This window comes from Coptis chinensis, chromosome 9, assembly GCF_015680905.1.
Source record: "Coptis chinensis isolate HL-2020 chromosome 9, ASM1568090v1, whole genome shotgun sequence".
In the NCBI taxonomy this organism is placed as follows: domain Eukaryota; kingdom Viridiplantae; phylum Streptophyta; class Magnoliopsida; order Ranunculales; family Ranunculaceae; genus Coptis; species Coptis chinensis.
In genome coordinates this window covers 41280503-41297877 of record NC_141464.1, presented here as the reverse complement: position 1 = coordinate 41297877, position 17375 = coordinate 41280503, and the positions used below count along the sequence as shown (strand labels likewise).

At 36.4% G+C, this 17375-nt stretch overlaps 1 protein-coding gene across 6 annotated transcripts; it reads right to left on the bottom strand.

Annotated features, from left to right (window-relative positions):
• Positions 1–110: 110 nt before the first annotated feature.
• Positions 111–15527, bottom strand: LOC147476045 (RNA polymerase II C-terminal domain phosphatase-like 1). Of its 6 annotated transcripts, XM_086581947.1 has the most exons (19): positions 15137–15527; positions 11918–12394; positions 11284–11494; positions 11057–11214; positions 10878–10948; positions 10629–10755; positions 10254–10331; positions 9393–9965; positions 9256–9319; positions 8026–8159; positions 7873–7926; positions 6752–6848; positions 5378–5571; positions 5175–5261; positions 4723–4790; positions 4530–4595; positions 4366–4433; positions 815–1681; positions 111–624 (listed from the first exon to the last, which is right to left on the bottom strand). In XM_086581947.1, exons 1-15 carry the CDS (start codon positions 15386–15388, stop codon positions 4764–4766), a joined length of 2604 nt encoding a protein of 867 aa, XP_086438073.1. In that variant the 5' UTR covers positions 15389–15527; the 3' UTR covers positions 111–624; positions 815–1681; positions 4366–4433; positions 4530–4595; positions 4723–4763. The 6 variants fall into 6 exon arrangements, with proteins under 6 accessions (XP_086438073.1, XP_086438068.1, XP_086438069.1 ...); XM_086581942.1 differs by lacking the exon at positions 4723–4790 and having other exon boundaries at positions 7870–7926; XM_086581943.1 differs by lacking the exon at positions 4723–4790 and having other exon boundaries at positions 1526–1681; positions 7870–7926.
• Between the last annotated feature and the right edge of the window lie 1848 nt (positions 15528–17375).

Below are 17375 nucleotides of genomic sequence, written 5' to 3'. Positions count from 1 at the left end.
TATATTCAAACTATCAATAAATATCATAATTATTGTAGATATTTATTGATATATCATGATATATTATTTATATTTATTTGAAATATAATACTAAATATTAAATAAAATTATTATATACACAAAATATCACAAATATTGTTGAAATATTACCGATATTTACAGTTTTATATATCTCTAAACATATCGTGATATTTATATATTTTTTCTGAAATCTAAATAGATATCTCCAAATATTACGATATATCGGGATATTTTGTACTATGATCATGGTACTCTACCTTTTCAACCATAATGATTTGAGAGTACATCTAGGCAACATACAGTAGTTACCAAAAATAGGAAGATGCACATTGTGTAACAAAAAACAAACACAGTTTACATTTTCCGAACACACCAACTGCTGGCAAGCGTTCATCATCTGTGTTTTAGAACTGCTACAATTGTCCGTCTTGCACTTGCTCCAGTTTGAAAATTTTCTTGGAACCTCATTGACTGTTGGCTACGTGATTCATTCGCTCCACATACCAACCAGAAAATGAAGTGGCAGCAACTTGGTGTAGTGGTGGTACTTCACTTTATCAAATTCTCAACGACGGTTTCCTTCTACAATTCATGAATGCAAACCTGCTTGGATAAATTACCATCAGTGTCAAATCAAAAGTACGGTTGAGATATACCATATTGCTTGTTGGATAGCATGACCAACTTATTATACATCAATTAACTACCCCTATTGTTTCTGGATGGTTAGCCTGTTAATAAATATATAAGATGAAAAGCATATGGTTTCCCCAAGGCAAGCTGGTTAAATCACCTGCATCTATTAAATCTGCAAGTCCATACTTTGACTTCGGCAGAGCTAAGGTTGCACTCACAATTCAACCTTTTGAAATAATATTCAATCCTTGTAAGCGATGACAGACAAATAATGAGTACATATACATCACTATGTACCATGAGAAGAAAGTACAATAAAAAAAAGACACCCTTGGTCAAAGTTAACACCATATCCTTCATAAAGAACAGCAAAGAAGCATGATATTGGAAGACACGGCTTGTTCATATAGAGCGTGAGTCTAACAAAATTTACTGCTTGGATGCGCGGGAGATCTGCTGCCTAGAGATTATTTACTTCATAGTACACAGAATGCAGATCATTTTGTGGTGAAAACACAAGATTTCACTTCTCATCACACGACCTTTTTACTATGTCAATTCACGCCCGGAAAATCAAGAAAAACATCATTTTTACCAAGTTGATCAGCTCTGTACCGAACAAAATGGACTGATATCAACAGCCAAAACCACATGGTGTGGAAGCCAGCAGAAGAGATGCCGTACGGCTAATGTCTAACGGGAAATAGCTGAAAGTTCACCTATTTATCAACCTTAACTTATACACAATCTCGATCCAGAGTAATGTACGTCTAGAGATGCAGTATCTGCTCAATCCACATATGGCTGCAATCTTCTGCTTTCTCCAATTAAACATTTAATCTAGAACCAACTAAATCATGGAGCGCACCTTACTCTGGAAAAGTAAGTCTCCCTGGTCCCTGATATCTCGTAATAGATTAACATTTACGAATGCCTTTGTCAATATCTAGCAGACGACGGGACCCATTGAAATACTTTTGAAGATTCTGGACTCAAGAGTTTAGTTGGGAGCGTCTGCAACATTCTGCACCATACAAGATATCCAGAAATAAGCAAACAAGAAAACAAGAAGAGAAGATGGACTATCTAAACTGTAACACTAAAATGATTCTGATCGCATGGGCTATTCGAATATTTTATTTTATTTTCCATTTTGATGGACCTTAGTTCTCCCACATAACCAAATCTGAGGCCCAAAAGTCATAAGTGAAGCTAACACCAGTTAGTTTTTTTTTTTTTTTTTTTTTTTTTTTGGCAAGCCTGTTTTAAATGAGAACAATAACTCTCTTATGCTGGTGAGGATCGAGCCCCAGACCTCTGGTATCATCACCCAAAGGTTTTACCGACTCTGCTAGTCGGCACCTGTGCTAACACCAATTCTTAAGTAGTGCTTCATTATAATGTTTATTTTACATCAGAACTACTTAAAAATATGTTCTTATCACCAATATGCCTAACAATAAAACTGCTGTGATGAACAGAGAACAGTTACACTCGTAAAAAGTTCAATCAAATGGCCAAAGGTTCCATTTTCCAGAGGCTTGCAGGCATTGCAATTTACAGAGGGTGTGGGTGTTAACTTCTATGTCAGAAGATTTACTTAATCAGGAAGAAAACTGAAATCAAATATGCGGTAATAGTTGCATGAGAGATTGGAGTTTGAGGGTACTGAAATCACTCTCAACTTGAAAACATTTCTTCGCATAAACTAGTTGCTTAAGAAAATTATTCTCAGTATCAACTTTCCTCATCATACAAATTTTTCCTAATAGAGGAGTCCAGAAATGGACGGAAGGTTGCACTTCTGTCCAGGCCATGCAATCAAATACAACTTTAAAGAGGATATCAACTTCCTTATCTAACAATATAATAAGTAAGTTTATAGATAACACAAGTTCATATTGTTATAGCCTTCAGCTATTTAACATCGACACTCCATATATGTTTTTAAATCCGTCCGACACGGATATGATAGACGGGCATATTAAGGGTTGTATACCTCTAATGTCGGTATCTTGTCACGTCGGATACCGTTACACATACTCGAGTCATTGTCACTAGCTTGTTAGGCATCACTGGCGAGAACAATTGAATCCATAACCTGGGAGCGATGCACAACCGCTAAGCCATAGGTTCATGTGCAAACAGAAGACACACACACACATACAAAAGGGACATGTTGGATGCCCCGACCTATTTTCAATAGTAAAATTATAATATTTGTTAATGGAGACGGAAGTTTGGAGAGAAAGAGGATAGATAGGGCTTTAGTTGGTTTCAGGCTTTCAGCTCTGTAAAACGGCATCTCCAACGGACGGTGTAAACTCCAAGTGACGCCTCTCTCTAGTTCTAAATTGTTGAATTGTAATTTTTTAACTCGGACGTCAATTGGAGTGACATCTCTCTTTAAATTAAACTTAGAGTGACATCCAAGTTTAAAATCCATTTTTTTTTACACTTCTCTATTGGGGACTATAGAGTGTGGATAATTATAGTCTATACATTAGTATGCAATTGGAGTTGTAAAATCCTAATGGCATCTAGGTGGAGCCTATGTGGAGGTGTAATTTTACACTCCCCATTGGAGATGCCCTAACACAGTAGATATAAGTAAATATCAGAGATTTACATAATAGAAACTTCCTAAAACATTGGCCTGCAGCCCAATCCTTAATCCTCTCTGGAGATATCCTCTTAGAATTCTAACATCATCCATGAACACCATAAGAAATGAGGTTGAGGTACCACATGAAAAAACACTTCTTCCAAGGAAAAGGACCCACTTTTTACTCAAAAAACCCACATAAGGATTTGAATTAATATCTAGTCACCACTGTTCTTACTTTCATTTCCTTCCTTAGCAATCTAAATGAACGGAAACCTTTTAAAATTGAAGGCGGGTTAATCTTAAATGATGCTACATGATCTTACGGTCTTACCCACTATTAGACTAAATAGACTAAATAGACACCTATGTTCTTTGCTGATTCCAAATTGCAATCTTTTGCTCTCAAAATTGAAGAATCTTTTGCTAAACAGATAGCAATGAATACACTTCACACCAGCGGTTCAAGGAGAGGGGGGGAGGATGAGACAGCTAGCGAGCACACCAAAATCTTTTAAGCGCATGTTTGCTTTTAGTACTTATAAGTAGCTTGTTATTCTAACTTGTAAGTGGCTGACCACTTTTTTTGGGTGTTTGTATTTCAGCTACTAATAAGTGGTAGACCCCCTTAGTTTGCAACATATAAGTCTTTCTCTGCCTGCCTTACACTGACTTATATGTGGCAAGCACTTATAACTGGCAAGAAGCAAACAGCTCTAACATCACATCCTGAAATATGACCCATCATTTGCTTCTTGATGAACCGACATCAAAGTGAAATTAAGCATGGTGGTGTCTTCCACATATTGTTTCAAGTTCTCAAAGAATTATTGAATACAGTATAATTTCATTCAAGTGAGCAAACTGTGTTCATGGATATATGGCCACCTTTTGTCACACACAGATTCTAAAACTAAAACTAGCCAGAATGCAGATGTCACACCTTTGATGATTAGTATTAAACCTAAACATCAAACTACAAACAGAACAAAATAACTCACCTGTGCAAACATAAACAATAAGCGCCATATAACTACGCAACTAGAGCTCCCAGAAGAATAAAAGAAAAACAGGTAAAAACAAACCAAACAAAAAAGACTCACTTGGGAGAACTTGGGCGCCTCTGAGTGCCAAACATGGATTTTAGATTATCAAGAGCCTCTTCAGCAGCCTGCCAAAAGGGTCCCTCATGATATTCAGATTATATGTCTTGAAAAGGATAGTGAGAGAATGCCAGAGAGGCAAACATGATAAAGAGGGGTAATACTTGTTTCTTAGCTCCTTCCCATGTTGACCCAGTTCCTTTACCTAAGACCTTTCCTTCTATTTCAACCTGAAATATAGTTTTCAATGAAAACAATTATAGATAATTCATTTAGTTTAATTCAATGGGCATGCTCTTCTCATAAAAAACCATAAAAATAAAATAGGCATGCTTTTAATATTTCCCTTAACATTACCTTACAAATGACTGAAGAAATCCAACCAAGAGTACAGATTTTTAATACTCAAACTGTACATAGAGAACCTACCAACCGAATAGTGATTAGTGACTAAGATATCAAGGGAAAACGCTTTTAATGCTCAAAGTATACATGGAGATCGTACAAACAGAATGGTCATCTAGAGATTAACATATAGTATAAGCCCACTGCGATTTCTTTAGAAAAATAAAAAACTTCAAATCTGCGTTGTTAAAATACTTGGGAGATCTATTCCTGAGGTTGATTGGAAAATTTAAGTACCCAAAGCATTAAAAATAAACTGATTAAAAATTGATTATTAGTTGGTACGCGTGATGTGGGGCTCTACTAAGTTTTCTATGGATCCATAAGCATGTTTCTCAAGCGCTAAATTGTAATCCGACTCCTTCATAAATGGTCACTAGTCACTACAAATTAAAATTGCTAACCTGAGCTTGTTCTTCCTCTTTTTCCGTTGTATTTGATGAAAGTGTAGGCTGACCTTTAATCATTAGAGCAAGACCTTCCTTAAAGCACTGAAATGTAAATCATTTCTATGTCAATGCCCATTAAACTACAACTTTCAAGATCAATACACTATGAATGAAATGAAATTGTGAAATACAGCACTACAAGGTGCTTGGCATCTCACCAATTGTTTAAGGGCAGAAACAGAATCCTCCGATTTCTTGGATCCTCCCAACCTTGGGTCAACAAATCTACACGGCTCAGAAGAAATCGATAATGGTACAGGATCCTCCTGCGCAATTGAATGAGGTCCAAATGAAGGAGAATGTCCAACAGCATCACTTTCACTCTTCTGAGAATCAGGTGACAGATACTTATCTGAAAATAAAAGTCCACACTGATCAGATTCACAAAGAAATGACAGAAGAATGTCACAAAAAGAAGGCAAAATCCAACAGCCAACATTATAATCCCCATTCCTCCCCGAAAATATAATAAAAAAACAAAAATTAAGAAATATAATAAAAAAAAGTTTGACAGATTTCACAACTAACTAAAACAAGAATACCATTACTCAGGAAAGACGAAGGACAAAAAAAGGAGATAGAATCATCTTCTAACTTGAGTATCCATCCCAAAACACAGTATCTAGTCAATAATAAGGTGTATTCTATTGGACAAGGAAGTTTTCTTTGCTAAACCCACTTTGTACTAGAGAATCTTCATGGGACAGGAGCACGAAAGGGAATTTTTCTATGTTACATGGACGCGCCATCATTTAAAAATAATCCGTGTCAGATATGTATCTACGCGTCCGTGTCGGACACACACAGACACATATTGTGTGTGATATACCTAAGAATTTAATATTTCTCCGCATTAGACACTTCGTATTCGTGTCGGCACACGGATACGGACACACGTATCCGTGTCAATGTATCTAGGGAATGTTTTTACCATCGTCAAGAACAACTTTAATAAGAAAAATAAATCTTGAGGGCATGGATAGTTTTATAAGGAGAATTCTCCAAGAAAGTTCATGATGGTGGTGAAAGATTCTTTAAGCATGCTCATCTGATGGAGCTTATCCACTACAAATTGGGTCTACCAAGGAATTCAGTTTTCCCCATTACACCGTATTTCCATAATTCAAAGGAAAATCAAAAGTCAAAATAAGCACTACAAGACTTTGTAGATAAGGAGAAAACACTCCAGTTCTGCCTTCATCTCACTTCATCAAATCACGAATTTGACTAGCACCATGTCCTATAAAGCCATAACAAAATTTTGTGATTATCTTATTAGATAGCATTATAGGAAGCCCAAATTCATACAACTGATGGAATATTCGTATCCCATTTCCCATTTTGGAGTCCATGTGGGATCTGTATCTAAAATTAAGTGTAAGACTTCATTGCACATATGCAAACTATATTTATCAACTTTATATAATTGCAGCCCTAGCTGAGCAATCCACAACAACGAAAAAAAAAAAACATAACCACAAGTGCCGAGCAATCAAAAATACACTAGTAAACAACATTAGTTTGTCTCTTACTAGCCAAAGCCCTAATAGAACACTCGCCAGCCTGATGTTGGGCTTCGTTCTTTGTTCTCCCATTTCCTTCACCTATTTTTTCTCCAGCAAACCAAACCTACAAAAAGAAACAAAAAGAACAAAGGAAACGAAAGGAAGAGTGTTATTTGCCTATATCACAGCGGCAACATTAAGGGAAAAAATCAAGGTCAGACTGACCAAGACAAACAAATCTAAGCATATCATAAACATGACATCATGAAACTAGATGGTAAAACTCTGGAAGTCAATTAAACGGGAAGACAGTGGTCAACAAATTCAATATCAATTCAAATGCTCCTGCTGAAAGATTTTAAAGCATTGGAGTTTCAATTCTCCCTCCACAACTATTCAGTCTTTTTAGTAAAGCACTCCCTTTCCATGCCAAAGAAAATTTCTGCTTTTATTCTTGAAGTGGCATTATGCCTTTTCAGTTAAAATGTTTTTGACTTATTGAGACGTACAGCTTGCAGAGAGAAAGTAAGAAATTATGTATATAATCCAAGTAAAATTGGTTTTAATTAACTCAGAGGCTTGAACTTAGGATTGTCAAATTGTACATTATAGTTCACACTGACGCCTGGTTTACCTGAAGGACTCCTCCACTAATGTTGATATAGTATTAACTTTGGTTGTCAAAACAAGTCTTACACCTTACGTCGTCAGCTTAAGACTTAGCACTAACAACACTGCCCACGACTAGTTAACATTTGAAACAATATAAAGATCATAACGACTATCATATAGACAAAAATATGTATCACTATATCTCTAAGCTTTCAGTAAATCCCACCTAGGGATTCCCTCGATCAAAATCAGCACAAAAGGCAGATTAAATATCTGAACCATCATTCCTCTTCAAAAAGTTTGACAATGTGAAGCCAGATATCAGCCACACAAATCATGGATCATCCAACCAGGTCAATTTCAACCCAAGGAAATGTCCTAATTGGAACACCACATGGTGATTACAAGCTTCTTGCACTTGTAATATATACCATATTATCCATAATTCTTATAGCAAGATGTTCACAAATACACATCTAATTCACATAACCCAACTAATATATGAGTTAGAACATTGGACTTTGAGATAAGACAACCTCAACTGAGAACTGCAACGTGGTGCTATAAACCAAAGCTGGCTTGAATTCCACCTACAAGTAACATAAGGGAGATATAGAGGGGATTAGGAGCTAAAATGTATATCAAAAGTAATGTAAAGAAGAATGAATAAATAGAGACTTATTTCCTACCTTTGTTGCACACTTCTGAGCAATATCTTGTAAAACCCTGACAGGAGTTTCTGCATATAATAGACTATCTTCTCCATGCTCAGTATGTGAATCCTTTCTTCTCTTAACCAATGGACCCCAAGGGAATCCTTCCCCTTCAAAACAAAAAAAAAACAAAATATAAGGACAAGGAGGTCGTCGCTGCTGCATAACACCCAGTTTTGTAGGACCAGCTAATGGAGTAAATTCAAATTAACCAAAGGTAAATTACTAAAATGACCTGAAACAGAAAGAAAAAAACAGCATTCTTTTAGGCTATAAAAACATGATTAAGATATAAGAGTAGAAAGAAACATCAACAACAAACAACTTTCAATTTATAGCTGTCTCGTAAAAGGATCGTTTTCCAACAAAAATCATCTCATTCAGCAAGAAGAGTTTTCTAAACTCCAACTCCAACATAACTGAACGTTGCCATAGTGATATATAAGTGAAAACCAAGTATTTTCAACCATAGATGTTTAATAATTTCAATATAGCCCTGGCAACTGTAAAACAATAAAACCAGACAGATAGATGTCCAGTGCATGATTGCTTTAAAATCTGGCATGAGGTAAAATATGAAAAACACATAAACCCACATGTATCTCTGACTAAATCAGGGATATAATTCACGTTAAATATTCTACATACCAGAAACAAAGAAGCGTTCACTCGAGGCTGAAAGATTCAAAAGGGCGGACAATTGCTGTGCATACTGTACACCGGACAAAAAAAAGAGGCTTTGCAGGAGGATCCATCTCATATCATGTATAGACAATGATCGAGCTTTAAGACACTTCCCTTTTTGGGGTTAATTAGACATGCCCCCAGCAAATACCAAGATCAATGGCTACAAGCTTAAGTTTCTTCACAGAAAATGCCGTTGGATCATTTTGTTTTACTTATTGGGGGGAGGGGGGGGTGTAGTGTTGGGTTCTAGTTAATCCTTTTTTAATAGATAAGACGCACTGCCATCAATCTGTGATCAAGTAAAAACAGTTCACCTATGTAAACTAAGGTAACAGATGTTGAAAAGTTTAGTAGAAGAGACAGATAGGAAATATAATTCATAACATGTCAAAATCATCCTTTGGACCTCCAAACATTCTCACAAGAACCAAGACCCATAAAATAGGCAACCAAGCATTTTAGATTTTTCAATGTACTCATGTCCTTGCTAAATGAATAAGTGCTGAGGTCAAAACCTACCTCGGATAGGATGATAATTTGAGAGTGATTGTTTCAATCGCAAACGATCGTCTCTTTGACGTGCCTACAGATGAACAGACTTTCAGATTAATCTAACGCATTTACCTTAAGACCATTAAAAGACCAACATCAATTACCTCTTTAGAAAATTTCCGCTTTTCGAAACGAGCTCTATTTAAACTAACAGAACCTTCTACCCCATGAAAAGAAGTTGCGCGAGAATGTCGGTGCTTATCAGAATGCATAGTTTCTGATCCCAAAGGAATTTCCCTGGGAAATTTCTTGGGCACTTCTTGACTCAGTTGCCTTGTGCCCATCTCCTCTTCCAACGGAGGTCGAGTTCCATGCGACTGCACTGGTGGTTGTGAAGCTTGGACAGGGGATACCACTGGAAGTGGAGGGTCTCTGGTCAAATCATCTCTCCTGTCTTGTCCATGCTGCAGTATGAGAAGCCTCCTCCTTGTATCTGGATCTAATTCTGATTCAGGGAGTTCACCTTCTTCTCTACCAGGAGAACCTTGCAAGCTATTTTGGGAAGGGAAATTACCCACTACCTTAATGACCTGAGGTAATTGCTTATCATGAAATGGTACTAAAGACCCTTGAGAAAGCGGTTGAGAAATTATGTTCGCTGATGTAGCCATTGCGAGCTGGAGAGGAGCAAGCCTTAAGTTCAGATCATTGACCAGTAATGGAGCAGGAATTGCCTCCTGAAGGGAAGAAAAAAGGTTTGAAAAGATTTGAGATTAATTATATTCAGATATTCTTGTTTGCAGATTAACAAAAATACTTTTTTAAAACACACGCTTGTTGAAAAGAAAATTAGAGCAGAGAAAGATCCCTTGTAAAGCAACTTCCTTCAGATCATATGATCCCTGCAAACAAAACAAATGATAGATCTTATCCTGAATTTACACTATTGCAGGACAGAGCTGAGCCGTCATTTAAACACAACCTAAGAAAAAAATACTATCAGCAGCAACATTACTACAACTTACCTTTAACCTCCTTTTAACCTCGACATCTGAAATGCCCTCGAAACGAACTGGGTCTTTGTTTGAACCAAAAGTATCGTCCTACAAAAATTAAATAGATAACTTCAGAGTAGAAAAACATATGAATCAGTCCCTCAATAGAACCCCATACTGTGTGATCAACTAGACAGTACATATTGCATACTTAACACAATCAATCCAGTATATTCAATACTAAAGCATTTGCACTTGAGGCTTTTATTGGACCAATCTAATTCCTAGCATTTTGAGTTGCGAGGTAACCTAGTTTAGAATAATCAGATGTGTTCAAGATAGTGTCATAGCACAGAAAATACTTGACTGTGCTAGTGGCAGTTAATATACCTAAAAAGCAATTACCTCTGGTTCTCCAGCATTGTTCACCTCTGACATCAAATAGTTGTTCACATCTGGGGAAGGAATCTCTGGCGCATCGTCTTCATAGGAAACATCAGAAAGCCGTTGCAAGATACACTCATCAAACTCTCTGTCAAAATAAGTTTAAACAAGGTCATGACATGCTATCAGTGCGGAAAAACAGGCTTCCAGTGGTCTTGATATGCAGACATACAATTTTTTATTGTATTTCAAGCAGAAACATATTCTTACTTGAAAAAACTGCCTCTAACATTGCATGCAACATTTCTTGCAACACAGAGAACCGGGATTGTGTTGTTTACCTACAAAGAAGAGAATTAACAATGTGAAAATTTCCCTAAAATGAGCATGTTGTAGCATTTATTGGAGACAATATTGTGCTTATGAGAATCTAGAAGCCTGCGCTATACCTCAGCTTGGGGAGCATAGTACGGAGCAAATGGAGGAACAACATGCACTCGTAGTTGATCTTTCTCGTCCCACACTTTCAAACGATCATCAATCACCAATGCCATCTTAGGATGGCATATACCGTCATGAAAAACATTAAACAGAGACTTTCTCGAGCCTAATACAATATCAAGAGTGAACTTTAGGGTTTGCAATATACAAGCAAATGAATCTTTAAACAACTTACCAGCTCTGACACACACAATGCGATCCAATAGCTCCGTCGAGTTTATCAAGTTTAATCCTGGATCAAGAAGCCTCCACATTTCAAGGGCATAATCCTTTTCAGCCATTGTGCAAACATATACCTCAAAACGCTTGCGGCCTCTTGCAGTTAAGTAATTCCGTAGATCCTCCCATGCAGGTCTCAGCTTTACAAGAACACTCGTATCACGAACCTAAAATGAATACAAGAGCATCAATTGATGGGAGCATATACTGTATATGGCATGTAAAAACTGTTCTAAAATAACTTTACCAGTGAAGAGGTCCATCGTGAGATTTCTAAGACAAAAATGTATATTAGAAATGAAGCAATTTCATTCTTTTAAAGAAACTCACACACCCAAAGTCGGAAAGAACCTGATTTGTTATAAAAAGGATAGCGAATATTTCAATTCAACTTAAAGCCAAGAGATAGAAGGCGTGCATCTACATGTAATTAAGGAAACTGATCCTGAACCATTCTGAATTAAATCTCTCTGACCTCTATGATACCAACTAACTTTAGGGATGCATGTCATTAAACTACAGGTGCAGATTCATGTTTTTAGCATCTCATAGAGGTTCTGATAACAAAACTGAAATGAATGATTTCATACCGTAGGATTTATTCGTGTCAGAATGATATTTTTCTCCGGTAGTCTTATAAGTGGACGGATAATCGCTGGATAATTGTCAGATAAAGCTGGAACAACCTCATGTTGAATCTTAAAGATTAATCCATCGTCAACAAATTGGTCATTTTCAACGTATTGCTTCAAGATAGCCTTGTCATCATTATACCTCTTGATCTCAGTTAACATACCATCAATGCGATGTCGATCTATCTCAGTACTTATCTTCCGTTGCAAGGCATCAATCCGGTCCTCAAATGAACGCATTGTATTTGCAACTATAAGCGTCTCATCAAGATCAAATACAATGCCTAGACATCTAAGGTTCAGCATGACCAGACAAGAAGCATAACGTCCATTTCCAACAATAAAACACCAAAAGTAGAAATTCTGCTCTGAGTTATTCCTAGATGACATGGCCACCAGATGAAGCTCCTCTTCTCCTAGTAGCATAATCGCTGTCTGTAAGCACAAAAAGTACCCAATTGCCTCCATTATACATTAACATCACACAGAAAAAACAAGAACAATAAGAAGGTCATATTTATGAATATATGCGTGAATGCACGACGGAGTACATATCTGAATAACTACATGTATTGCTGAACAAACTACAAAAGATTTTCTTAGAAATAATGGCTTTCTTCTGAGGATATGGCCATTCTTGTGACTTTGCTCAACCATATTCTCCTGCAACTACTAATTTTACTTGATGTAACTAATTTTCTCTCAAGTTGAACGGAATTACGGAAATATATATAACACGTCATACGGAAACTAGCATTACAATCTACAACAAGTAGCCTCCATTTACCACGGAGCTAATAAATAAAACTACTGTCCTTCCAAATGTAAAAAGCAAAAACCATTATAACTATTATATCACTATAGTAATCCAATCATACAAGATTTCCTTGACTTTGACCACAATTTGTGCATCTCCTTTGTGTTCTGCTCAAAGCTGATGGCCTTCATTCCAAAGCACCCACACTATTGCTTTGGTAAGATGCTCTGCTATCCAACCAACTTTCAGTGAAAGATGTGTACATAATATCTCGACTAAGGGCCTCTTGATGTTACCTTGCGGGGCATAAGGTTTGTTGGAAGATGAGACGAACAACTCCCAAACTCGATGAGCAAACAGACAATGGACAAGAGTGTGGTCCTCAACCCCACAAAAAGAGCACTCAACAGCCACTTTCAATCTTTTGCTACGTTACATCGGCATGCCACATTTTTAAAATAATCCGGGTCGAGTCATATCCACGTGTCGTGTCCACAGACACATATTGTATGTGATATACCTCAATTTTTTATATTTTCTGTGTCAGACACTTCGTATCCGTGTCGGATACAGACCCACATATCCGTGTAAATGTAACTTAGATCCTTTGGCATTGAGTTTATGTTCAAATATGCCTAAGGTAGGCCTTCCAAGTGAAGAATGCAAGATCTAACAATAGTAGTGGACCTCCATACCTTTTATGTGGAAAACTAGTAACCATTTTTACGACCGTCAATCACCTTTGAGGCTTGCTGCTTAGCAAGCACCCCATACAAAGACTTGACCAAAAATTTATTGCTTTTGTCCCACACCCAAATCCTCCCATATTCCTCTAGAAACCTTATTCTCTTTTCTCACCAGACAGTCTACTATCTTGGCGATATTATTAGAGGAAATTTAAATATCTCAGAGCATTGCTCACAAAGTGGAGTACACATACACAAGTAACACGCTATTAATAAATAGAAGTTAACTCCACTGATTGAAAGGATACCCCTTTGATGAAGTTAGCACACCCATTTAACATATTCAACTTAAGAATTTGTTTTCAATGGAGTGAAAAAGGCATATGTGGATGGGTAGCCGACTTAAAATCTCTCACTCACCTTGTGCTTCATCATTGTACATCAGGGCCTTCAGGCCTTTAGCCTTTACCATGTTTTCCCCAAAATTCCTTTTTACCAATATCAATACGAAGAATGGAAAAGAAAACACAAGCACATAATCAATACAAGACAGAGGCATTCAAAGATCATCCTAGTACACCTTGACTTACTTCTACATAAATACTCCCTTCTACTGATTGTCTGATATAGAATAGAAGTAGAATTAACATGTGAATAATCTGTCAACTTATATACTTGCTTCGTTATGAGTTATGACCGAGACAAGGGGAGAAACAAGAAGCTTCTAGCAGGTTACCACAGTATTGTCTTAAAGGAAAATTTCATTTGTACTGGTGTCTTCTGACTAGGTTAACTGACAACAATGAAATCTCATGAAAAATCATTTATCACTCAATCGAACTATTGCACAAAACATGACAACATTTATTTTCATTTGTCACCAAGAAACCACAAATGGCAATGCATAGCTTTTTTAAGTAAGAGATGGCACTACTACATATGCACAATAAATAATAAATTACACCTGCCATGCCTAAGAGTTGGGCCAAAGAGTAGCGGCTGGAAAAAAAAACTTGATAGTTATTAATCCTAAACTTTCACACAATTTACCTGAGGCCTAATCCTAAACTTTCATACAGTTTACCTGAGGCCCAAGGCCTCAATCAATAATATATTAGGAAAACAAACTTGAGAAAGAAATTTCAACCCACACTGCCTCTCTTCGCTCTTTATCACCAGTTCAGTACACAAAAGCATTTAGTTTCATCTATTCTGTCAGAACTTAAGAAGTAGAAAATGTGTTTCCAAAATATACAAATTATCCTACTCATAATAATCAAGTTATAGCAGTTTCCTCCCATGGTTTCCCTCGAGTGCAGTATCGCAGAAAAGTCTCACTGAATTAATTAAAGGAACAAACTCAAAAAGAAAGTGTGTGTCAAAACATGCCTCATTCAATTCATTAAAGAAACAAACTCAATGAGGAAAACCTAAGGGTACCCCCATAAAAGCGTCTTTGATAACATTAACACGAAACTAATCTTCTAAACAATACATAAGTTCATGTTTCATTCAGCAAATAAATGTTGACAAACATAAATGAACAAAAAAGTATAAAATCAAAAACTCAGTAAATAAATACTAGTCCAATGGTACTGTATTAAGTTAACTGTTAAACTTGGGCATGTAAGACTCACTTTCAATACTAATAACTTCATACTCAATCAGCAAAACACAACTTAACAATTAAGTGAACTATTACTGTTCATTCCATCGCAGTTCAAACATTTATACCTTGTTCTCTGTCAGCAATGTAGAATGCAATGACCCCAACATCAAATCTCCCTTGGATTCCATCTTGAAACTAACACCTTCATTTGAAATAGTATGAAGAACTGATAAAGGTGTACATCTCTCACTTGGTTTAGAAAAATGACTAATCCTAATTTCCTTAAAGTTCACCTTCTGATGCTTTAAACTTATTATTGGGTGTATATCAACTTCTCCCAGTAAATTTTTACCATGGTAAACAACTGACTTGAACATTTTTTTTTTTTTTGTTTTTTTTCAGCTCAAGTGTTTCAAATAAAAAGCTTCATTGTTATTTTTAGTTCATAATGTGTTTTTGGTTTGAAGAAAAGAGGAAGAGGAAAGTTTTTTGGAATGAGAAAATGACGGCGGTGATTTTATGGGCTTTTTTTTTTGAGTGTTGTCTGAAAAGAGGAGAAAGAGATTAGACAGGGTGGACGGGTCAACTAAAAAAAAGTGGCATTTGTTTACAACAGTGAACAGTCACTGTGTGTTTTGATTGTTAGGCTGAGTCCAATGGTGTGCTACTCTTCAGCTCTATCCCTCAAAAGCACAGTGATATACGGATAAAGAGTGGAGTTGGCGAAGCAATGGTTTGAACCATCCTACGCCAGTTGAACTGGCGCGGTTTGAAAGCCACTTTTTTCCACTTCGACCAGTGCGGTTTGAAAACAAAAAAAAAAAAAAAAAAACCCATTCGACGCCACTTCGACCAACGCAGAATGAAAACCCAAATTTTGAAAAGACGAAACTGCCCCTGCGCCCTCTTTTAAACAGAACCACTTTCTTCCTCAACCATTTCGCCCCAAAATCTTTTAGCACCACCTCCCCATCACTTCCAATTCAACAACCAACAATTCTTCGGTGGTTTTGCTAGATTTCGCTTTGTATTGCTTTGATTGGAGCCCACACTCGAACAACTATAAAAACACAGCAACGTCCACAGCAGCCACACTTAAACCTTGTCATATTTGTAAGTTGGTCTTCTTCTTTTCTTTTGTTCATTTTCTTATAAACGAATTCTATATTGTGTTTTTGTTTAGAATTTATATGTTTATAGGGGGTTGTGATCATTGTTGTGACTTGGGGATTGACTTGTGGGTTGCAATACAAGAGATAGTAGGCTTAGATACATAAGCTGAATTACTCTATTATAACCAAGAATAAGGGAGATGGAAATTATGCTTTTGAATAGGAGTAGGAGATGCTTTTGAGGCGTAGAGTAACAGTTATTTATGATTTGGATTGAGCAACTTTTCCACACGTATAAATCTCAAATATTTTCATTATACTTTTGATACACCATGTTTTGTTGTTTGTACTTGCTTGTAACAGTTATTTATGATTTGGATTGAGCAACTTTTCCACACGTATAAATCTCAAATATTTTCATTATACTTTTGATACACCATGTTTTGTTGTTTGTACTTGCTTTACATCGTTCAAGTGTGTACTGAGCATCATGCCTCAGCCCCTCAGGTGATACTGTCCTGTGGTGCACTTGATGTGACTTTGAAGAAGTATGAATAACTGCTTCCTTGGATGTCTTAAGAGTTTGATGTAGTTTTGTTTAAAGTTAAGGCTATACTTCTCAGCCACCTTTCTCACTCTTGCACAGGAATTCATTGGCATCTGTCACGTAGTTACAACTCCAAACCCATTACTGTACATGCCCTACCGAGTTGTTACCCAGTAAACTTATCATATTTAAAATGAAAATTACTACGAATGTTAAAAGGTTTGACACTTGAAAGCAAACTTAACATGTTTTTATTTTCTTGAAAACTCTTACGTGTCCAACAGAGATGGGTTTAGAAACCCTCATTTGTTTTTTCTTATAGATATCTTGCATGGAACCTATTAGTATTTGTATTTTTTATCATCCCCTTGTTTTTGTCCATTATTTTCTCGACAACAGGCATATAAATTTCTTTTGAGTACTTAGAATCTAGATTGTCCCAGTTGATTTTGATATGCTTATGGTTATAATTGCATTTTTTTAACTATTTATTTATTATTTCCCATTTTACCAAAGGAGTGCGTGAATAAGATTTATTTGCTTATGTGTGCTTGTATTCTGCTAGCTTTCTGGTTTTCCTTATTCACATACACGGAAGCTGTAAATCAAGGAGTCCACTTTTTTCACATATTTGTTACCAATTTATCAAGGTTAATTCGAGTTGATCTCCAGTAAAATGTCTGGATTTGGGCGTGTACTTTGGAG

Bases quoted from the DNA above. Each gene is read 5' to 3' on its own strand.
- LOC147476045 (XM_086581942.1), bottom strand. From the start codon at position 15,388: ATGTTCAAGTCAGTTGTTTACCATGGTAAAAATTTACTGGGAGAAGTT. The intron at 10,949-11,056 runs GTATAGCGCAGG...TCTTCTTTGTAG, and splicing joins ACTATGCTCCCCAAGCTGAG to GTAAACAACACAATCCCGGT. The intron at 10,332-10,628 runs GTAATTGCTTTT...TAATTTTTGTAG, and splicing joins ACAATGCTGGAGAACCAGAG to GACGATACTTTTGGTTCAAA.